At 52.2% G+C, this 22,705-nt stretch overlaps 10 protein-coding genes across 10 annotated transcripts; 5 read left to right on the top strand and 5 right to left on the bottom strand.

Annotated features, from left to right (window-relative positions):
- Nucleotides 1–67: 67 nt before the first annotated feature.
- A1O1_04276 (uncharacterized protein) lies at nt 68–764 on the bottom strand (the record flags this gene model as incomplete). Its single annotated transcript, XM_007725171.1, has 2 exons — nt 68–252; nt 365–764. 2 exons carry the CDS (start codon nt 762–764, stop codon nt 68–70), a joined length of 585 nt encoding a protein of 194 aa, XP_007723361.1.
- Nucleotides 765–1,996: 1,232 nt separating this feature from the next.
- A1O1_04275 (C-4 methylsterol oxidase) lies at nt 1,997–2,799 on the top strand (the record flags this gene model as incomplete). Its single annotated transcript, XM_007725170.1, has 2 exons — nt 1,997–2,095; nt 2,155–2,799. 2 exons carry the CDS (start codon nt 1,997–1,999, stop codon nt 2,797–2,799), a joined length of 744 nt encoding a protein of 247 aa, XP_007723360.1.
- A 366-nt stretch (nt 2,800–3,165) lies between these two features.
- A1O1_04274 (uncharacterized protein) lies at nt 3,166–3,816 on the bottom strand (the record flags this gene model as incomplete). The annotated part of the gene is made up of 1 exon (XM_007725169.1): nt 3,166–3,816. The coding sequence occupies exon 1, from the start codon at nt 3,478–3,480 to the stop codon at nt 3,166–3,168; it is 315 nt and encodes a 104-aa protein (XP_007723359.1). The 5' UTR covers nt 3,481–3,816.
- Nucleotides 3,817–4,810: 994 nt separating this feature from the next.
- On the top strand, nt 4,811–5,821 carry A1O1_04273 (uncharacterized protein; the record flags this gene model as incomplete). Its single annotated transcript, XM_007725168.1, has 1 exon — nt 4,811–5,821. The coding sequence occupies one exon, from the start codon at nt 4,811–4,813 to the stop codon at nt 5,819–5,821; it is 1,011 nt and encodes a 336-aa protein (XP_007723358.1).
- Nucleotides 5,822–6,356: 535 nt separating this feature from the next.
- On the top strand, nt 6,357–7,301 carry A1O1_04272 (myo-inositol-1(or 4)-monophosphatase; the record flags this gene model as incomplete). Its single annotated transcript, XM_007725167.1, has 1 exon — nt 6,357–7,301. The coding sequence occupies one exon, from the start codon at nt 6,357–6,359 to the stop codon at nt 7,299–7,301; it is 945 nt and encodes a 314-aa protein (XP_007723357.1).
- A 529-nt stretch (nt 7,302–7,830) lies between these two features.
- Nucleotides 7,831–9,057, bottom strand: A1O1_04271 (26S protease regulatory subunit 8; the record flags this gene model as incomplete). The annotated part of the gene is made up of 2 exons (XM_007725166.1): nt 7,831–8,765; nt 8,823–9,057. 2 exons carry the CDS (start codon nt 9,055–9,057, stop codon nt 7,831–7,833), a joined length of 1,170 nt encoding a protein of 389 aa, XP_007723356.1.
- Nucleotides 9,058–9,655: 598 nt separating this feature from the next.
- Nucleotides 9,656–10,698, bottom strand: A1O1_04270 (uncharacterized protein; the record flags this gene model as incomplete). Its single annotated transcript, XM_007725165.1, has 5 exons — nt 9,656–9,760; nt 9,813–9,905; nt 9,972–10,133; nt 10,199–10,423; nt 10,492–10,698. The coding sequence occupies 5 exons, from the start codon at nt 10,696–10,698 to the stop codon at nt 9,656–9,658; spliced, it is 792 nt and encodes a 263-aa protein (XP_007723355.1).
- Nucleotides 10,699–13,289: 2,591 nt separating this feature from the next.
- On the top strand, nt 13,290–16,710 carry A1O1_04269 (Ca2+:H+ antiporter; the record flags this gene model as incomplete). Its single annotated transcript, XM_007725164.1, has 2 exons — nt 13,290–13,392; nt 13,442–16,710. The coding sequence occupies 2 exons, from the start codon at nt 13,290–13,292 to the stop codon at nt 16,708–16,710; spliced, it is 3,372 nt and encodes a 1,123-aa protein (XP_007723354.1).
- A 787-nt stretch (nt 16,711–17,497) lies between these two features.
- Nucleotides 17,498–18,693, top strand: A1O1_04268 (uncharacterized protein; the record flags this gene model as incomplete). Its single annotated transcript, XM_007725163.1, has 2 exons — nt 17,498–17,525; nt 17,558–18,693. 2 exons carry the CDS (start codon nt 17,498–17,500, stop codon nt 18,691–18,693), a joined length of 1,164 nt encoding a protein of 387 aa, XP_007723353.1.
- A 1,526-nt stretch (nt 18,694–20,219) lies between these two features.
- A1O1_04267 (uncharacterized protein) lies at nt 20,220–22,542 on the bottom strand (the record flags this gene model as incomplete). Its single annotated transcript, XM_007725162.1, has 3 exons — nt 20,220–21,908; nt 21,964–22,421; nt 22,473–22,542. The coding sequence occupies 3 exons, from the start codon at nt 22,540–22,542 to the stop codon at nt 20,220–20,222; spliced, it is 2,217 nt and encodes a 738-aa protein (XP_007723352.1).
- Between the last annotated feature and the right edge of the window lie 163 nt (nt 22,543–22,705).

Genomic DNA, 22,705 nt, shown 5'->3' with positions numbered 1-22,705 from the left:
GGCAACCGTTTGCCACGGGGGTATCAGAAACCCGGACAAATATCCAGCGCAAGAGCTTGCAAGTCAGCTATTGCTGCGCTGCAAGATAGTCGTTGAGTGACATGAAGGATACCATTTGACTACAAGTGAAGTGTGCTGAAAAGCTTCTGAGTAGCACCCACACCGTATGCTTATGTCTCCGTTGGATAAGCGCTGTGGCATAGGAATAAAGCTGCATCATGGCATTCTTGATATACTGTAGCCCATCTTCCACTTGATATATGTAGTCGAGTAGTCAGTAAAATTCACATGAGCATCATCCATTCCACTCTCATAGGTCATCCATCACCCTGCCTAGTAGATCAAGCCACAGTTTTGCGCCTACTAAAGACTCTCTTCAATCTGCTCGGTTTTGCTTGATCGGCTGTCGCCTCCGGAACAGTGGCAGACTCGGTCTCTGGCAATGTGTGCAGCTTGGCCAGGGTGGTCCTTCTGTTGGTGCTCCTATTATGCGTATTTCTGGAGCCAGGGCCCGTAAGGTAGTTCTCAACGGTCTTGGTGCCGTAGAAGCCACGTAACTGCTCGTTCCCCTCGTAATACATCTTGGACTCGGCCCAGTCTCGCAGCGCTGTCAAGTAGGCATCTCGAGAAGGAAATCCTCGATAACTCTGATCAGCAACAAGTGTGTCAATTGATGCAGCGGAGAAGACGCTGGGCGGCCGTGAGGAAGAGGAGGCAGGGACATGGCAGGCTTGAGACATTGGCCTGGCACTGGGCATCGGCATAATCACTAGGTAATAAGCAGCGACTTTTTCAACTTCTGGGTCAACAAAAAGATATGTGTTTGAAGAACCTCAGGTTCGGCAAATGTCACCTTTCATCATTATGGAGAAGCATATACCTACGTAGATAAGATGCCTGGGCCTCGGCGTCGTGCCTGCGTGCTGCATCACCCTTGAGAACATGGTTCATGGCCACTGATGCACTCACGGCCCAAGAGGCATGGCAACCAGTCTGCTAGGTACTTGGAACACCATAGATGGTAAGACCAATACGTGGCCAATGTGGCCCACGTGCGAGGGCAATCGTATACAATACGACGAGGCGTGAGGGATCAATCATGTCTTGTTTCATGTTGTCACTGCGCCGCTTTACTCACTCTCGGCGTACCTTCTTCACTCGGAGAGCTGTCGGTCTTAATAATGTAACTACGTACCACCTCGCCACTTTAACTGTTGATTGTGTTTGCGGTGTTTGCCTTGTTTGCATAGTTTGTAGTCACGTGGTCGTGGCGTTGTTCGGCTCTGCAGGAACCAGACGCAGGGACGGAATTTGATTGATTCACGCCACCCGTGGACTGACTCCGGGCCTGCCGAGCCCCCTGGAAGCTCGGGAAAATAGCAGGGATGATAAGCACGGTGACAGCTACACAGTGCAACAGCTGTCTGGGACACTCGGAGCTGCAAGGATCACCGTATTTCTACTGGGCGGTGGTGAAGCTTCGCTCTCCGGGAACGTTCAAACCCCCCTTCGTCCCTAGAAGCTCCCGAGTGATGCCACTCGCCCTGTAGTACTACTGGCCCAATAGAAACATTCAGCCAGAACCCACCTCCAATCAACGAAAAGTCCAGCCAGCAATTCATCGGATTCATATCGACTACTAACTGATGAATTGATTATTGTTGATTTCACTCTTCTCCTATTCTCTCTTTTTAAAACCCTGAGCCCGGGCCTTGCACTGTTTCATTCCTCCCCTGCACGTCCTTCATTCAGTCTTTTCCAGGAGAGGTCGGTTGCCACTCCGGCGTTGTCCCAAGATGTAGGCTCAACGAATTCCGTTGCTTGGAGTTTGTTTGCTAACTTTTGCCCCCCTAGGAATTCGACCTACAGCTCTCCGGTCACCTACACCGACTACTTCCACGATATCGCCCAATACAATGTCCACCTGAACATCTTCGAGAAGGCGTGGGCGGCGTGGTACGCCTACATGCAAAATGATGTCCTGGCCACCGGCATCATGTCCTTTGTCATGCACGAGGTGATCTACTTCGGTCGCTGTTTGCCCTTCATGGTGATGGATAAGATTCCATACTTCCGGAAATACAAGATTCAAGCGGTAGGTGTCATGCCTTGTATCTCGGGGAACAACGACAAAGAGGCTAACGTTCTCAACAGGGGAAAATGCCCACCCTTTCCGAACAATGGGCCTGCGCAAGGCTCGTCCTGCTGTCTCATTTCACCGTCGAACTCCCTCAGATCTGGCTGTTTCACCCCATGGCGCAGTACTTCGGCCTGTCAACCAGTGTCCCGTTTCCTCCGTGGTACAAGATGGCATGGCAGATCGCCCTTTTCTTTGTTCTTGAGGACGCATGGCATTATTGGTTTCACCGAGCTCTGCACACCCCTCGTCTGTACAAGATGATCCACAAGCTTCACCATCAATACAGCGCGCCATTTGGCCTGGCCGCGGAGTATGCGTCACCACTTGAAACCATGATTCTCGCTTTCGGCACTGTCGGTATCCCAATCGTCTTCTGCGCGTTCACCAGAGACCTGCATATCATCACGATGTACATCTGGATCGTCGGCCGACTCTTCCAGGCGATCGATGCCCATTCTGGGTACGAGTTCCCCTGGAGTCTGCATCATTTCCTGCCGTTCTGGGCTGGAGCCGACCACCACGACGTGCACCACGAGAAATTCCTTGGAAACTACGCCAGTTCTTTTCGATGGTGGGACGCCATGATGAACACCGAGTCCGGAAGTGCCTCGGCTGCAGCTAAGAGAGCGAAGAAGACGGCGGTCAAGAAGAACGAGTAAATCAGACCGTCGAGATTCAGATTTTCGGACAAGCGAAGCTTCGACCACCTTCGCTGTACATATGTGGTCGACTTTGAGAAGTCGCAAAGACTGACTGGCAACGTGGCATAGACTGGAGCATGGGCGGCGTTTGAAATGCAAGCATAGACCGGCAACGGTTAGAAGCGGATACCGAACTATTTTTTGGTTCTGGAGTCTCGGCTTCAATTAAGCCAGGCTCATCCATATCCTATTGACAATGAATTGGTTGTGGTACAATTGGGTTGGCGTACACTACTGGCGCTTCACCTCGACAGAGAAAATCCCTATCCAGATACCTGTGGTAGATATGAAATGACTGTGCTGAAGCACCTTGAGAACCATATCCTATAAGGCCTTTGCTGTGCTACAACCGCAGCTTTCCAGAGCATCTTCTATTTTCCGTCGATTGATCGCAATCAGCCGATTGCGCGCTTGGGCGAATTGCTCCTGCAACTGGTCCAGATCCAAACTGGGATCTGACAGTCGAGCGGGCTGTGTCGCTGGCAGCCCGGCCAACACCTCATTCACCTTCATCGCGAGTCTGGTGTCCCTCACACTGAGCCCTCGAGGGCTGTGGGTGGTGCATGTGACGGTAAAGTAGCTCTCTCCATCTTCTCGGGCAATGTGTGGATGATGGTGCATCTCTTCCGCCTCGGCCATGATCCGTTGGACTACTTGGTCGCATTCGTCCGGCGAAGTCAAGGATATGTGCCTATGTATAGCATCTCCCAGCGGATCGAGTTCCCATTGATGGATCCCGAAGGATGGTGGTTCATGGCTGTGCGTGGAAGCACTCGAAGCCGGGGTGCAGAGCAACGAAGCAAGAGCTCCAGCGAGCTTGTCTAGCTTGGCTTTGGGCGTGGGAGAGATCTTCTGTGTAATGGAGCGTCCATCTTGCAGGCGAAATGTGATCTCCTGTCTGTTATTGGCAACAGTAATAGGCTCGACGGAGGACAAGGACAGCCATCGCAGGACCGTGGGTTGGACAGGCCTTCGAGAACAGAGCAGCGGTCTATTTCTGCCGTGAATGGCGTCGCGCCTTGCTAGCCGACCATGGCGGAAGACTTGACATGCTGCCGAGGAAATGCGCAGCATCACTGGCGGCAGAATGCATCATGTAAGATCAGAGGTCGAAATGCTCGAAGCAGGTTCTCCAACCGACCTTTGGCGACCGCGGTCTTGACATGCCATGCCGCTTTTAAGTTGGTGCTACGAATTATCGACAGCAGTTCGGCACAATTAAAGCAGCAGGTATTTGCTAGTACGGAATTTACAAGAGGTCAATCTGTTGACGACTTGAATGTCAGAACACCGCCCGCCACGTTGCAACCTGCATCTCAAAAATCACATCGTCCTTGGAATCATCAACGAGTCTTCGGTCGTAACGAATACAAACACTTGCTCTACCTCCTTTATATCAGCTTAGCTCTCAATCATGGCGGGGACACATACCGTTGTTCCTTATCCAGCACGCGTTTCATCCAGCCTCGCCCGACATGATCTCGAGAGTCAGGTGAGTGGGACTACGGGGGAAGCAATCATTGCATAGAGCTGCCGACTTCTAGCTCATTATACTAAGCTCTCTCCGCGGCAACGGTATAAGCTTGGGATTGACAGCGACCCTGGCCTCACCAATGTGTTCTGCCTTGCCCAAAATACCTGAAACGCAACACGTTTTATGCATCTTGGGGACACCTCCGACTACGCGGCTACACAGCCCCAAGAATTGTTTTTGCTTCACACAACGAAGCCAGAGGTGAGCCCAATGCAGATACTTGTTGCTCTGGAGACTATGTATGGCCCTTTCTGCATTGTTTTCCACCCATGTGTCTTCCGTGTGCATGAAAACGCCGATGTTCTCTCAATTAACCTGTCTCTGTCTTGGTGATTGCGGGATTCAAGTTGGTTTCTGCGGCGTGGCGTCGTTTACTCATTTGCCCAGATACTATATTTTGATCTTTCACATACAAAAAGCAGCGCGGTTGCTAAGATGCGTCGACTTAACAGCGTGGTCCTTTTTTATTTCGTTCGTTATTCTGTGAATGCTGCTCCTATCGAGCCGGGGAACATCCTTGATCATCTCGATCCCTTGAAGAGTGTGGCCAGCGACATCTTTGGCATCCCAACCGCATTGGCTGGCCTGGGAGTTTCGGCAAACACGGTAACGACACCCTCGCCGTCTGCAGCGACATCCTCAACGATCTCAGCCGGGATTCCAGCGCAGTCAGCAGCCAGCGCAGAGATACCTGCTCTTCAGAGCTCGGTACTAACCACTGGATCATCTGTGACGACTACAAGCCAACCACAGAGCATACCACTATCGAGAACAGTGACTCAACTGCTTACAGATGGTGTTGCAACTCCCGGCTCAACTACCGGGTCGTTCGGTACAACAACTACGCAATCTGTCAATAATGAAACCATATCGGCCACTTCAAGCAGTACAGCAGCAGTTTCTGTAGTCCCGACAACCACTGGCAGCAGTAGCGCAACGAGTCTGGGTTCGAGTTCCAGTACCGTCTCTGGCTCTGGCTCTGGCTCATTAGCCAACTCACAAACATCTGGAGGTCTATCTCCCGCAAAAAGAGCTGTGACAGTCATTCTCCCGATCCTCGCATTGATCATGGTCCTGTTTTTCTTGTGGCGCAATGGTCCCTCACTGCACAGACGCTACACAAACTGGCGTCAACAGAGGCTCGAACGTCGTGCATACAGGAAAGCACTGGACGACCCGGTACTTTCATTTGGAGTCCGCGAGAAGGGTCTAGGGCTCGGCGACGTCGAGCAAATCATGCGTCCGCTGTCATTTGGCTTTCAGAAACCCCATCGGCAGGGGATCAGACGGAAATCCCTGAATTGGGATGCCACGTGCGTTGGTGCGGATGGGATATCTGGAATTGGCATGGCTGTTCCTTTGGGCGAGCAGAGGAGGACAGAGAGCGATAGTTCGGAAGGAAGCCACGATTCGAGGTACGAGGACGCCCGGTTGGAACAGACATGACTGTGGAATTGCTTGGTGAATCTATCTTTGGCTCAGGTGTTCTGGTGTTTGTGGCGGTTACTTGTCTGCGCTGTCGGTGAGCGAGTGGTCAGTATGCTACTTTGTGTCCATTAGTCGACACATATAGATAGAAATGTATACAGACTGGGGTTTGTTGCACGTAGATACCCGTGTCCTCACCAGATCGTGTGTTGGGGGACTACAAGTCCAGTATATGCAAATGCTTCGGACAGATATGTGCCGAGACTTTCCACCTCTTTCTGTCTACCATATTGCGACTATTATAAACACAACCAATATATCATTGCCTCGTGCCTTATGCAGTGAAAGCAACATAGCGGGTAAATCCACGCATACACACACGGACGCTCCTTTTCAGCACGTTCTATCGATCCTGCACACTGAACGCCAGGAAATATTCTTCCTCCATTGGCAGCGTATCATTCTCGTCTCCTTACCTGTCTGTCTTACATCCTTGACCACTCTTGTACGTTCCTCCATAAGCTCGAGTCAAACCACCAGACAATCAGGCACAATGGCCTCTACGAGCACCAACATCGACCTCCCTCAACTACGGGACCATCTCGTCACAATCGCCCTACAAGCCGGAGAGATGATAACCGCGGCCAAACCCAGCACGACATCATCCGGCACGAAGAAGAACTCGGCCGACCTAGTCACCGAAACCGACCAGGCCGTAGAAGCATTCATCTCATCCGAGCTGAAGCGGCTCTACCCTTCGTTCGCATTCATGGGCGAGGAAACGTACAAGCCTGGCCAGAAACTCGGCGACGAGCCCACATTCGTGGTCGACCCGATCGACGGGACCACCAATTTTGTCCACCGCCATCCCTACGTCAGCGTGAGTCTCGGGTTCGCCGTGAGCAAAATCCCTACTGTGGGCGTCGTGTATAATCCCTTTACTGGGAAACTGTACTCCGGCATCCGGGGCCAGGGGAGTTTTCTCCAAGAAATCCACCACGGGCAGGGAGTTCAGAACAACAACGACAGCCACCACCTCCACCAACAACACCGACTTCCGCTGAAAGATCCAGAGCCTCTTACCGGTCTAGATTCTTGTGTTGTGGTCATCGAGTTCGGCTCGGATCGCTCCGGCACGAACTGGAAGACGAAATGCGATACCTGGGCCCGACTGGGTAGGAGTAAAGACGAGGGAGGCGCCATGGTTCACTCCGCACGCGCGTTGGGTAGTGCGGCTTTGAACCTCTGTGCCGTCGCCGAGGGCACGCTCGATGTCTATTGGGAAGGAGGGTGCTGGGCGTGGGACGTTTGTGCCGGCTGGGTCATTCTCACCGAGGCTGGTGGGAAAGTGGTCGATGCGAATCCAGCCGATTGGGAGGTGCCTATCCCTGTTGACCATCGTAAGTATCTCGCTGTCAGGGGAGCGACGGCTGGGCAGAGGGAGCTGGTGGAGGAGTTTTGGACAAATGTTGAAGGCACTTTGGAGTACGAGCATTGAATCCGCTTGAGAGAATTGAAATGAAAAGCGATGGATGGAATTTAAGCAAGGAGCTGATCAGGCTAGGTCCGCAGAAAGCTCAAGCGAAGTTTGACTGGAATGAAGTAATGGTTACAAGAGTCAAGATAAACCAAGGGCAAAAGAGGGTACCGACTCTCTTCAATAGATGGACGGCTTGCTCCGCAGATTCGCCTTGAGAAGACATGAAAAAAAGGGAATATGCAATGTACTGTCATGAAGCACATGTCAGACTGTATACGAAAACAGTGACAGCATTGGAGAGTGCCATCTTGGTGCAATGCATCCAAAAGGGCGTAGAAGATGACACCATAGACGAAAAGTGAACGAAGTGTATATCATGTGGGGCAGTAGAGTCCAGCATTTGGGCCGAGTACTGTGCGGCTGAGAGGTTGCTCTCATTGTACCAGATGTAGACAAAGTCTATCAGTTCTTCGATTATCTCGGTAACAGTACAGTTGGCCTATACAAAGACAGCCGCTGACCAGAGCACAACCCGGAAGAGGACCTTTCACTTCCAGAGTTTGCCCAGAGAGACTTCCTTGTCGTCGTGCTTGTTCAGCACCTTTGCGGTCGCCAGGTCGAAATCTTCTTGTGTGACGTGCACTCTCCTCTCCCGCAGCGCAAACATACCGGCTTCTGTGCATACACCCTTCAGTTCTGCACCAGAGCATCCGTTCATCTTTTCGGCGATCTTCTTCAGATTAATGCCTCTGGTCAAGTTCATGCTGCGAGAATGGATTCTCAGAATATCCGCTCGGGCCTCCACGGTTGGCGGAGGGAATTCGATCTTGCGATCAATCCGACCCGGTCGAAGTAGAGCGGGATCCAGAATGTCCAGTCGATTCGTCGCCATGATGACCTTGATGTTCTTGGTGGGTTCGAACCCGTCCAATTGATTCAGCAGTTCCAACATGGTCCGTTGCACCTCGGAATCTCCACCACTGCTTCCTTCCACACGGCTGGAGCCTATACTGTCGATTTCGTCCATGAAGATGATACTGGGCGCATGTTCTCTTGCCATAACGAACAGCTCTCGAACCATTCGACTACCTTCACCAATGTATTTCTGCACCAATTCCGAACCAGAGACCCTGATAAACTTGCAGTCGGCGTGATGAGCAACCGCACGAGCCAAAAGGGTCTTGCCCGTTCCAGGTGGGCCGTAGAGCAGCACGCCTTTGGGTTGAGCGATACCCAATGATTCGAAGAGTTCGGGATGGTTCAGACCAAGTTCAATAACCTCTTTGATCTCCTTGATTTGTTGATCCAGTCCACCGATCATGTCATACGTGCTGTCCGGGACTTTTTCGACCATCATGAGAGACACCAGGGGATCCACGGAGGAAGGCAGCATCTTCTCGAGTTTGTATGAATCGGAGAGGAGGGACACCCGTTTGCCGACGGTTAACTTGCTAATGTCGACGCTGTCCGCAATGTCGACGACTGGTCACTCGATTAGTTTGCCTGCCAATACGTCGTCGAGCCCTAGCTAGAGCTTACCGTATTTGCCTTCAGGATGCACCTTGACCAATACCTTCTTGGTGCTCATCACTTTCACCACCTCGCCGACATATGATCCGGGTTGTTGAAGAAGGCCCAACTCCTCCCGCAGTAGCCGTACTCTTGAATTGTAGTCATTTCGTTGTGCTTCTAATCGTCGGAGGACAGCTTGGCCTTGGATGATCTCAAGCTTTAATGATTCGATCTTGTTTCGGTAGAAGTTGTCGAGCGCCATGATGAAGGGTAAATGGCGAAGGGAATGCGGTGGAACGACGATAACAGTCACTGCGACTCAGCCTGGGTGATCGAAGAAGTTGAGTGCGACTGCGGATGGAATACTGCGATGGACTACTGTGGATGGGGATGAAGACAGACGAACGCGCCTCCAAATCGCTGCCTCGCACTGGAGGTCACGAAAGGCTTATAGGCTGGCGGCAAGCGACTACGGTGCCACACTAACACAGTCGGGCACCTGAAGGAGCATAACCAAAGAGGGCTAATGACACAGTATGTGGCTAGTAGTGTGACTAATGCGAGATTACTCTAATTTGTGATATCCTCTCCCATCATCTTTCTACTAGGCCACGGAAGGTTAAGAACACACAAGGGTCAAATTTCGTACGAAGCATGACCGATAGTTGGCTGCAAGAGCGTGATGCGCATGGAAGGGCAATGGCGTCCTCATGAGGTCTCAATGCCGTCCATTCTGCACCGTGTACTGCAGAGACGTATCCGTCTTCGATTAAGGTATTGTGGGTTCCTTTTTTTCTCAGATCAGAGCCACGCTTACCACAGTGACAACATGGGGTGAGGACCCGACGAACATTGGGCGATTATATCTTTGTACCGCCGATGAACCAGTCTCCTCCGAGACCGAACCCCTGATTCCATCCTTTGCCGCCCTGTCTCTGCTCTCTGATGCGCCAGAAAAGCGAACCCTACATGAATCTATCAATTAATGTGGAGTGAATATTGGTAAAGCTGACGTACATCATAGAGTTGACGGAGGTCCTCCTTGTAGACCTTACCATCCTTCTGTAGGAGAAGCCATGTTGTGCCCCATTCGAAGAAGCTGGCACCCCACTGAACTGCGGGTGAGTAAAGTTCTCCCGCTTGGAGGTGGGAAAAGGGAAGAAATGGGGAACTTACGCCAAAAGGGTCTGCTGCACACCTGTGACCCTTCATCATACTGAACAGCTCACCCAGTCCCAGCGCTCCGTCATTATCCTTGTCCCATTTGGCGAAAAGGTTCTCGAAAAGTTGAGGGATAAAACGTCCTTCTGGATCGTAGGTACCGCTGTCGGAGCCGTGCTAGCAGAAACATCAGCATCGCAGGAGACAGAAGCCGCCGCAGCGGTAGTCCTGGAAGCTCCTACCTTTGCTTTGTGTATGCTGTCCACGTATACCCTAAAGAAGGGATCTGGGATGTAGGAGTGCGCAAGCCGCGTAGGGTAAGAGAAGTTGCCATTGACGATGAGGACTGACAGGAATGAAAACAATATACTGAACCCGAGTTCGCGAAACCCGATGTATGTGTCATGCGGCCATATTACTCCGTCGCCATCTCGATCCCAAAAGAGGACGTGCTGCTGGAGGACGGTCTAGGAGAAAGGTGTTTAGTCAGAGCGCAACCACTTTCAGCAAACATGGACAGTGAGCCAATACCTACGTAGTCTTTGTACTTGGAGGCATATCCATTAGCCGTCGAGCCATGAGGAACATCAGTTGATACTGCTAGATTTGCGCGTGCAAGTCCAGGCTTGTCGATGTATTTGTCGAGATCGGCAGCAGGAACTCGGGCTTGTGATGGCGGGCAGCGCTTCACGGACAAGTCAACATCAACATTGTTTGTCAGGCCGAGCATATGCTTTGCCATTTTCATGAAGGAGGAGCAAAACTTCTTCGAGAGGTTACAGGAAGAGCACAAGCACAGCTTAAGTACCTACTTCATGAATGTGGTTGTTCCCTACAAATTACAATACCTACCTACCTAAGGTGGTTTTGTCATCTCAACCAAGGCAGACCTGGTCGATTTCGTCACGGCGCACAGAGCCTCGTCACTCACAGGGTGTATTTGTGCAGAGTACTGTGTATGAGGATGAAGAGAAAAATGTCAGAGCATGTGAAAGTGAGAGTTTTGGCGAATGAAAGTGATGCGATAACACAGCATTCTACAGGTACATTAATTGTAACATTGCAATCATCCCAACGGTGCCCGGATAACCTTCCGGGCGTATGACGTATTCTGCATCATCATTATTAGTACCTTATTATTTACTACTACCTACTAGTACTGGTGGAAGAAGCCTCCTATCGCCGGCAAGGTCCGCCAGCGGTGGAGCGGGGCGGAGCGGAGCGGGGCTATCTGACATAATGCCCTGCCCTGTGCTGCGTCGACGTCGTCGACTTCATTCTTGTTCATATAACTTCAGCAAGATATCCGGCTCCTTCTATGATGCACCATGCTGATATTGGCTGAGGAGAAGTGGTTGGACGAGGCTCCGCGCTTCGGCTGGATGACTGTGCGCGACAATGGCCTTGATGACTACTTCCGAAGACTTTCTCAAACAGTTTTCCTCAGTAATCGTTTTGACGTTCGAGTCAATGTTGCTGAGGTTGTATTTGCTGCCTTTGTATTGCTGGCGTCAAGCTCTTCAGTGCTGCCTTCTGCTGTTTGAAACTCCCAGTGTTATTCATAGGTCAGGGTCGAAGAACGCCGATTTCAAAGGCTGATACCCACCGAATCCATCAGAGAGACATAGCCGCCCAACAATATGATGGTACCTACAGATTCTCTACGGTCAACGTGTTGAGGTGGGGTGGCAGATTCAGCTTGAACATGGAGCGCATTGTGGTCGACGTCTGTGGCATCAATGTCCGATCTGGTTCTTCGGTACTGGGGTTTTCCAGGGCCGTCTTTGCTAGAGAGCCTCGTGTTGAGGTTTATGGCTCCAGGTATAAGCAGCAAGTCATTGCAGGTCTCGTCAGAGCCGTACAGACAAAGCAGGTTCAGGTCGAAGACAAGCATCAGCAGATTCTCCCACATCGTTCCAGGCTCACCAGACTGTGTTTATGGGCTTCGTCAGACACCCCTGGTGGGCCATCGAAGTTTTGTTGGGACTGCCACATTGCACAACCTCAATGCCCAAACTGTTCTAGAGAAGCGTGTGCTTGAAGTCCGCGCATGGTGGGCTCCTGTCGGTGATGATAAGTCTTCACATAACGCACCTGGCAAAGTCATAATCTTGTTGGCCGTGATGGCTCATTGCTGCCTGGCATGAAGTACGTCTTGGAAAATTCGATTTGAGTCATCAAAGTGGTGCTAAGTGGCGAAGTTGGTTGTCTTTCAGGTTGGGCATTACCCTCTGGAACCGGAACCGAAGGCATTGCACGAGCTCTTGCGCAGCTGTTGGACAATCATTGACTGAGCGTACAGATTTTGTTTGGAGGAAGGGAACCCTCTGTTGGGATGATATCGCCATTAATGTATACTGTGATTCCCTCACGTGCTGTTTGCTGGCCATACTAGTAGTATGACTGGCAATCTGCGTCGGTGAACAATTGACAATCGGTAACCTAGTACTAGTCGAGGGCAGAGGCTAAGCGGCAGGCTAAGTTCCCTGTTTGGAAACATGTGTAATACTAGCTCATACTAGATCTAGATTCTCCTGTTAAGGCCAATATTCCATTGGTATATTTGCGTATGAGCATAGAACTCACAAGCCTACCGCGCACTCTAAGTCTTTGGAATGCATTTTCAATCAAGGGGCATAAGCCCAATGACAGCCTGTTATAATCTCTGCTTAAAGCTGAGGCCGTGGACGAACAAATTCTTCCTTCTTACGGTCTTTTACGGTATTTTAGTGATTTAGTGGTAAACTTCCCAGGTCAACCCTGTTATGAGAATCCACCTTCTATCCGTAGTGCATCCGCAACCGCAACCACAACACCAACACCAACACCAACACCAACCATCTCAGCTCGCGTCGACCCTGTGTCCTGTCTGTCAGCTGCAAGTGTGTTCTATACCCAACCTATCCTTCCGAAGCATCCCATGGTGTTTTGTGTACACACACCATCACCTCTCTCCCCTATTTGCTGTCAGTGGTCACCAGGTGCACGTGCATCGCTTTGACGTGTTGACGCTGGCCTCCAGTGTGCTTGATCTCTCTCACCTGCTTCGTGGATTTGTTATCGCCTTGTTCCCCAGAATCCACATACGTCCACATACGTCCACAACTTTCCTTCCCTTCCCCACCTGTTATTCCTACTCGTCCTCGCCATCATCTGACTCGGTATCCTATGCCCATCTGATGCGCCGACCGACCTTTGCCAGGCATCCGCCAGCCTGGATTTCCACGACCCTCGCTCAACTATTCTGATCGCAACTACGACGACACTTCGGACGCTGTGCAGCGGCCGAGAAAGGCTTCGACGAGTCCATGAGCACTGGAGGCTCCTGCCAAAATGTCGTCCAGTGACACCCCTAGTGTGGAAACAGCGCAAGATGGCCAGTCTCAGCATGTCGATGAGTCGGTTGCCAGAGACAGCACCGTTCGGAAAGACTATGGTAACACCGGTGTTGATGCGTTGAAGTGCTGAGCCTAACAAGATCACAGGAACGCTCAGTAACGTTCCCACAACGAGCAGCCACAGGCCCCGAAGTGCCAACCGATCCGAAGATGGCCCCGAACCTCCTTCTGGTATGCCACCCTTGTCACCGCAATCTACGAGGCCACGAAAACCTGCGACTATAAGAAGAACATCCACGCGGAGGCAGCTCCCTCATCGCGGCGAACAATTCTCCGTCGACGACGATCCTGCCGAGGTAGAGGAAGCTCGAGTGCCACCTGGCCCTTCCACACCGATAATGCCCACCCCTAGCCGACAACACTCTACTGTCCGCCGACGCACGCATGTTGCCGTTCCTCAGCTCGCCCGTGTGGACTCTGCGGAAGAAGAGGCGGAGAGGTTGAATCTGGAAGAGCCACTTCCCGCGCCTGTGGAAGAGATCGTGGAGGAGGACCAAGAAGAAGGACTAGAAGATTCAGACGATGCATATTTGAGCGACGCCGAAAGTTTCACCTTGCGAGACCGGCAGCTGGCTATCAATGAAACACATCCATTCGGTATCCGAATATGGAAACCCGCGTTATACAAAAAGAACAGATCAGTCGAGAAGGGGGCAGAAGAAGACATTCATTCCTCTCCCAGTGAGATCGTCAGCAAGTGGCTTTGGACTTTTAACTGCCTATGGACGATCCTCTTCGGTTGGTGGCTGGGTGCCGCAGCCGCCGTGGCTTCGTTGGTCTGCTATCTATTTGCTTTCGACCCTAGTGCGGCAGCATATGGCACAGTCTTCTGGGGTCTCGCTGGCTACCTCTTCTGGCCATTCGGCAAATTCGTCAAACTCGAGCAAGACGAGAATTACGCGGATGAAGACGAAGGAGAAGGTCGAAGTATCAGTGAATACGAGCGATGGCAAAGTGGGGACCTGGAATATGGCCGACTCATGTTCGGGCCACACCATACTCAATCTGGCTCGATCGTTGGACGCCGACGCAACAGCATCGACTCTGCTAGCGAGACGGACAGTCTGCTCGGTCGGAGTGGGAGAAGCGACCGGGAAGATCCGGTCATACAGTTCAAAGCGAAGCGACGACTTTTCGGCCGGGGCCAATGGACCCCTGGGAGAGTCATCTTCTTCATCTTCTTCTATTTCTACGTCGCGCCACTGATGCTGACGGTTTCGATGATTTGCTGGTTCATGGTCTTCTGGATTCCCATGGGCCGAGTCACGCTCATCCTGTTCTACCATCTGCGCAAACGACCGCTGTCATTGACCTTCCACCGTGACGCGTCGGCTGCTAGAAGCTCGACCAGACCGTCATCCATTCTGCTATGCACATATCGGGCGGTCGGAATCAAGTATTGGAAGTACACGGTTGATGGCACCAACATCTTCCTCATCAACTTCCTGGCTGTGGTCGTCTTCATCATCCTCGATAATTTTATCCTCAAGCAAGCCTTGGGCCTGAAAATCTGGTTGACCAGTCCGGCGCTGATGTTCACACTGGCATTGATATCGATCATTCCGTTGGCCTACTTTATCGGACAAGCGGTGGCTTCAATCTCCGCCCAGTCTTCGATGGGCATGGGAGCCGCCGTCAACGCTTTTTTCTCGACGATTGTCGAAGTATACCTGTACTGCATTGCCCTTAACGAAGGCAAGGGTCCACTTGTGGAAGGTAGCATTATTGGCAGTATCTTTGCAGGTATTCTTCTCTTACCGGGACTGTCGATGTGCTTTGGAGCGATCCGACGCAAGACGCAACGGTTCAATGTCAAGTCCGCCGGCGCGACGTCGACGATGTTGCTGTTTGCTGTGATTGCAGCTTTTGGGCCGACGCTATTCTACAAGATCTATGGAAGCCATGAGTTGGTTTGCAAGTCTTGCACGGCCTCCGGCCTGGACACCCCACGCGATTGCCGACAATGTTATTTCCGACAGGTCCCAGCAATTAGTGACGAATTCTTCGTCAAAGCTGTCAGGCCGTATTGTTGGATTGCTGCCGGTTTTCTGTTTTCCTCCTACATCATTGGATTACTCTTCACTTTGCGGACGCATGCGGCCATCATCTGGAGCACCGAGATCGAGGAAAAGAAGATTCAATTAGCAAATACGGCTGATGTAAGCCCCATGGATACTCGACAACAGAGCATGGTCAATTCGCAGCAGATTCACCACCAGAATGGCTCCTATGTTCCCAGAGCAGCCATTCGAGACTCTCAGCTATACAAACGAATTCTAGGGCAATCTCTGCGCTCAGCAGGCCTTGGAGCAGAAGCTGATGGTACTTCTGAGCATGAACCTGCTATGGGATCCAGAGTTGGCTCACAATTTCGTGGCATTGATCACCAGAACAAACATGATCTGCCTCATGTGGTACCCCCCAAGTCGAGTCATGGATCTGACATGCCTCAAAGCCCTGCGCTGCGCCCTGTTGTGCCAGGACTGTCCGAGGAAGATAACAACAACCTTGTTCGACAGGTCGCTGAAATGGCGGCCACCGCTGCGACTGTTGCGGCGCGGGACGCGGTCAACCATCCACGAGCTGCCTCATATCAGGCGACACATTCGACCAAAACCGACACTGTGAGAAGCTCCCGGCCTGCAATCACCCGCAGTAGTACTGTGGCGGAGGAGGCGTCTGCCAATCCCGCCGCGGAGCAAGCGATACACGGAGAAGGCGGTGGACATGACGCCCCCAACTGGTCGCGAATGAAGTCGTCCGTGATCCTGTTGACGGCAACAGTTGCCTACGCTATAGTGGCGGAAATTCTGGTGGACACTGTTGACGTTGTGCTCAACTCGATCGAGATCGATGAGAAGTTCCTGGGAATTACCTTGTTTGCGCTAGTGCCGAACACCACCGAATTCCTCAACGCCATCTCGTTCGCTATGAACGGCAACATTGCGTTGAGCATGGAGATCGGTTTGGCGTACGCGTTGCAGGTCTGCTTGCTCCAGATTCCAGCTCTCGTCCTCTTCTCGGCAGTTCATGGCCAGTTCATCGACCCACGCGACCTCCTTGACCACACCTTTAACCTCATCTTCCCACAGTGGGATATGGTCACTGTCATCCTCTGTGTGTTTTTGTTGAGCTATATTGCAGGGGAGGGAAAGAGCAACTACTTCAAGGGCAGTATCCTGGTGTTGACCTACCTTGTGGTGGTCTTTGGTTTTTACTTCAGTGGGTTCACCACCATGACCATTATGGGAGGAGACCCGACCGATACACTATCCATCATGTCGAGTATGGCATGGCAACAGAGTCAACCAAGAACCAGTCAGTTGACAGGGGCGGTTGGCGGAAGAGAACTGTAGGGGCCGTCTTCAGAAGGCGCAAAATACTGGACGGTCGATTGGGGTTTTGCATTCAGCGCTGGCGTCTGAAGCAAGCAGTCATATACGTGACAGACCGCTGGCTCGAGCACAGAACCAGAGACGCGTCGTGGGGTCTGCGTAGAGGCATTCGAGACAGCGTTTGCTCCGTACATGCTAACTATTTTCATAGCACAGGCGCCTCTCGGGTGACGACAGCCAGTCACTTACACCTATTAATTGATGATATTGATACATTCCCGCTGCTATTTGGTAACGTGTTACGAGGCCGAGGACTCATTTGTACAATACACATAAATTCAGGGTCAGGGCGGAGAAGTGGAGTCTCATTAAAGGTTCAGATCTAACCCCAACTTGTTCTAGCATACGGATCTTCCCACTCAAGTGGACCCTTATATGGCTAGAGCCTTGGCATTAACCTCACTTTGACTTCATCGGTCATCACTCATCAGTCATCCACTGTAGTCCATCTTCAAGAGCAAGCAATGCCACTCATCTGGCTTCTTCATCATTGCTGACCCTTTGCCCTTTTCGCTGTACTTCTTTCGCATCGGTGCGCATCATTGAAGCCCAACCAAACGGGCGGCAATGTCAAGCGAGAACCCATCTTCCTCGTGCATCTTGCCGCCGTCCCTCCTCGACCTTCTATCGAATTCACTCATCCTCGATAACCTCATATCTTACTTATCGCTTTCTTCCATATTCTCATTAGCGAGGACATCTCGTTCCATTCGTGATTTACTCCTGCACACGAATAGTGTCTTCCGCTATGTCGACCTGTCAAGATGTCGAGGAGCGTACGTCCCACCCAACCTGTTGACCAGAATAGACTCCGGCGGCAATTCCTGGCGTGCCGCACGGATGGACGAAAACCTCACTGAGGATGAGTTCTACGCCGGCCCACTGCGCGGTGTCTTGGGGAAGCTAGCTCGCATCAAGGTTCTCCAGAATATTCAGACTCTGGTCCTGGACGAGCTAGCTTCCGTCACTCACGATCTGATAAGTGACATCGTCCTCGGCCCGGAGTACAACGTGCGTATTCTGAGTGTTCGACGATGTCTGAACCTCAACCACTCCAAACTGCAGCAGCTGTTACGCCACATTTGTCGGCCGAGCAGGCCAGAGGGCACTCCACGATTACAAGGCATATACGTCTTCACGCAACCCGCACCAATCAACCAGCAAACGTCTGACTCCAGTTTTCTGGCGTCTGGTGTCACCGGTTCACAAGGGGTGCAGCTCGGAGCCGCTGCCGTGCCGCACGGAGAGCCTGGCGTGAGCGGGATCGATCCTTGGTACGCACCAAGCGGGCAAGTCATTACGCTAGGCCACGCGCAGCGAAGTTCTTGGGAGGAAACTCTCATGGCATGCAAGGGGATCATCAGCTTCGACGCCGTCCTGTGCACTCATATGCACGCCGACATGGCTCCAGTGCTACATGTCGCGTCTCGGGACTATCTGACCGAGAACAAGGCGGGAATCCCACCGCTGGCCACAATCGCCCTCGGCCCCAGTGGGTGTGCAGGCTGCGGTCGACCTCCCGCCGGCGCACCGGTTTGGGGGGAAAGCGATCCTTCTGAGTTCCCGCTCCTCTGGCCGCCTCCCTCGAGCGGAAGAGTCGTTGACGCCGTCCGGCCACCCCTCCGCCTAGGCGAGAATGGAGAGGCCCTGCCCCAGCGCCTGATCGTCTCCTGCACATGGTGTCTCACGAACAGACACTGCGAGAGTTGCCACCGCTGGTGGTGCGCCGACTGCTACAATCCGACGGTTTCGAAGAAGCTGAGCGATCTGGAAAGACTGAGTCGAGCCGGACTGTCGTACCTGCCCTCGAGGGAGGAGCTTGACAATGGAGCAACGAGCGGTGAACGTGGCGACCACATCAAGGTATTTAATCGCCTCTGTGTTCAATACTGTCTGGTCGATGAGTGGATGGTCGGGGCTGGCGGCGGCGGTATGTGGGGATAGTTGGTCAGGTCGAGACGAGAAATCGCCCGGAGTCGGAGGTCCAGCACCTCGCAAGAGGCAGGGACATCTTATTTTGTCGGTATAATAGAGAGGGATGCGTATACATCCACATCTCACCATCTGCCTCCGCCGCCACCGCCGCCGCCGCCACGAAGAAGACAACAGGTTCCAAATCTCGATCCTGCCTCCCATATCTACACATGCATTCGCCCGCAACCCCGGCCATTCTCCCCCTGCATCATCCACCTTTTCTCCTCTGTTATCATGTCTGCTGATACACCTGGCTGACGCGCTCTCCCATTGTTTTCTTTCCCACAGCAACAAATCAAAATCGTCCACGGCCAAGCGGCCGTCACGCGCGACTGTTTCGAATGCGGCCGCGTCTGCGGTCTTTGCGCACCCCTGTCGACGCGAATCTGCACGCGATGTAAGAGCAGCTACTGCGTCTTACATAACACGGGTTGCGACGAGAAGATTGTAAGTATCTGGGGTTTTTCCCATGCCAGTCCGATCAGTGTTGTAGGGAATGACAGGCTGATTCCTTTCCGTTTTTCTTTCCATGATAGTGTGACTGGTGCATGTTCCGGGGCGGAAGGCGGACAAGGGAATTATATTGACGATATGGATGGAATATCCTGTCCTATCAATATCAACGGCTAGCTGGTCTGATGCGGTGCACCCGTGTTGAAGAGGCGCAAGCAGCAACATCGGAGTGTTTGCCATGCCCTGCCTTCGGACACTGTCACCTCAGTCTGCTCAAACCACATCCCACAACTGCATTCAACTCCGAGTCTATCGCACGCTGTTCCTCATTCAGGTCACCCGGGAATCCCGATATCACCGCTCGCACATGTGCTTGAAAGAAAGCAAGAATCCACTTCTTCGAAGTCCTCGTTGCGGCATGATGGAGCATTCGCATAGCATTTCAATCCAACATGATCAACGAGATCTGCCGCCAGCGCTGCTCAAATGCCTATATACAGTACGGTGCCCACGCTGAGAAGTCAGTCCTTAAGCCAGAATAGCCTCGAGGCGGATTGACCACCGCTGTACGATGCAGTCGATCTTTCTTCTCTGAAACCACGGTGCTCTCCGATTCTCCGGAGCGGCTACCTATAGCTTGACACCTGCCCAGTCCTCATGTCATTAGAATCTATGAGGCAATACGAAGTCATTCAAGTCTCGTTCTCGTTATCATTTGCGCCTGGATTACTGGCGCCGTTTTTCAACCATGAAGCTACTCATACATTGTAGTCGTGTTCAGGATCCTTTTCCTTCCATGACTGGGTGCATGGTTCGCTGCAATATAGTGTGTTCACTGCATAACGCGCTGCACCGGGCTCTTCAGGGCCCGGATTGAAACCATAGACAGGAACAGGACATCAACCGCCGCCTTCCATCAACCGAAAGCCTACTCCAATCAAGTGCTTGCCATAATCTTGTGCATTTTGCTTGGTGGCCTCAACTCCTCTGATCGCCAACGATCAGGATCGAAAGTGCTTGCTAAAAAACATACTCTCTCCTCTCTACTGTTGCTTCTTGGATTTGGCACCACCCACGTCCATCAACTCAATCAGCGTCAGACCGACCTTCTCCGTCTCGGTCCAGGTGCGTTGGCGCCTCCAGAAGCGATCCGCCGGGTCTGATGACGAGAGACTGTCTCGTCGAGCATCGTCCTCTAGAGTCTCTTTGGTGATCGAGGCAAATGCCTGCGACCCGGACTCATCCTGTAGAGGGCTGTTTGGCGACGCGGTGAGCGGCTTGATAGCGTCGGCGAGACCGGCCTCCTCCAGGAACTTCCTACGGACCATGAACCGCTCGCTGCGTTCCTTACGCATGGCGGCGCTGTCCAGCTTGCTGATGGCTGAACGAACGAGAACACGGACAACCAGGAAAATATGTTCGCTGAAGAAAACGCTCAGCAGCAGCGCCCACAATTTGATCGTGTGCGGCTTGCCGTCCGGTCCGTTCCCTCCGCTAAACATGTACACGAGCGCGGCGGTCGTGATGCTGCCGAGCCATGCGAGGAACTCGAGGCTGTCAAGCCAAGGTCCGATACTGTCGGCTCGTACAGGGTTTGGCCGCCGACATTCGACAGTCAGTTTGAACGTGTCGCCGCGGAGTTCGAGCCAGTTGTTGAAGAAGTACGACACTGGTGTGAGAGGCCAGATGACGGAGAACAAGGCCAGGTAGCCGAATTGGATGCACATTTCCCGCAGATCTGAGGTGACGTCGTATTCCGGAAGCGCGGCTTCTTCGCGGACCCGGGTAAGGAACTCTTTCTCTTCGGGCGGATCATTCGCTGATACGGATGGAGCCGTGCCTCCGCTTTTCTCGGCTCTAGAGGATTGCATCTCCTTGTACTTCTTGGTCCCTTTCTGCGTAAGTACCGGCACCACGGTCTCCATGGCGAAGTTGACAACCTGAGCGGTCACTGCAAAGTAGATCATCTGGTTTCGGAGTCGGTTAGGATTGATGCTGAAAGCGGCGGGCGAAGGTGTCTGCATTTGTTTCTCGTTTTCGGCAAACGGCTTGACTGTAAGGCTAAGAACGTCGAGGTATGGTACGAGGAGTGAGGCGAACGGGACGTAGACAAAAGATGTCAGGAAGATTGCTGTGTAGGAAGTGATGAAGTTGATAACGAAAACTTTGGAAATCATGGCGCGGTCATGTGCCTCCTGGGTTTCGTAGTTCTCATAAAACGTCAGCTTCTCAGCAAACTGTGTCAGATAGTTGCTGATGGCAGGAACCGCCAGGGTCAGAATGATGGTAGGTGTGAAGACGAGGATCGACTTGAGCGGGCCATTGTAGACTTCCGAAATGAAGATCTCGATGGCGTAGCAAGTGCAGATGACCGTTCCAAGGGCCACAACGCAGAGCAACGCCAGCGGGATTTGAAGTAGCTGTCTTAAGATCCGCTTCTTTGCTGGGAAGTAGGCGACCTTTTCGCCGGTGACGGGATCTGTTGCGACTCTCTCAGGTTCGAATTCTCTCCTCTTGGCTTCGATGGCAGAGACGTTCTTGACGCCCCATCGGATCGCCAGCTCTTGCTCTTGACGTTTCCAGTATTCAACAAAGACAACACACCATAGTCCATTGACGACAGCGTAGACGGCAGAAAAATTGCCGAGCAAAACCCAGCAGGAAAAGCCGAAGGCTGCTGGGAATATTAAGAATGAGAAATAGGTTTGAAGAAAGGCGTAGTAGTAACCAATCTGGTAATGTCAGTCATATTCAACAACAAATATTCCAGTGAGTATGGCGACTAACCTTTTCGCCTACAGTGTCCCTGATGTCGTCCAGGTCCTCCGGGTTCAGGAATGTCTTGCTGGAGAACTCGGTCAACCACTTCTTGTTCTTGACATGATCCTGCAATGGGAACACGGCTTCGACATTCTTCCATTCACCATGGTTGGGTGTGATTCCCGCACCTCCTTCTTCACGGGAGAAGCATATCATATGATGAACGTGTCTGTGTCTTTCGGCGTCCGTCAATGGCTCAGCCCCCAGTGCCTCAGCTGGATCACCACGCGGTTGGATCTGGCGGACTCCGTATAGCCAATCTTTGATACGAGATCTGTACACAACCTGTGCAAAGATCCTCTCATCCGAAATCTTGACGAAGAGCAGAAGGGAAGTTTCGTCTCCGCGGCGGACTTCGGTGGTCAGCCCGGTTTCGGCGAGGGCTCGAACGAGCTTTTTGAATTGAGCTATTGCAGCTTCCTTATCTGCCAGCGGTTAGTACAGAGCCAGTTGGACGGTGGGAGCCAGGCCGGTACCATCTTCGGGGATTCGGTAACTGATAACATAGTCAACATCGTAGTTTGACTGCAACACTTTCGACGCCATGTTGGACGTAGGGAGTAGAGAGAGGTGATCAAGCAGGGAGAAATCTCATGTGATATGGAAGCCAATTCACGAGTGCTAGAACGTAAAGAAGGGTATTATGGCAGCCGAAAGGGTTCACTTTCTACAAGTACAGCAGCTGGAGCTGAAACTTGGAACTGAACAT

This window comes from Capronia coronata, assembly GCF_000585585.1.
Source record: "Capronia coronata CBS 617.96 chromosome Unknown acBCG-supercont1.3, whole genome shotgun sequence".
NCBI lineage: Eukaryota > Fungi > Ascomycota > Eurotiomycetes > Chaetothyriales > Herpotrichiellaceae > Capronia > Capronia coronata.
Note: the sequence above shows the minus strand (reverse complement) of the source record. Positions and strands in the feature narration are given on the sequence as shown.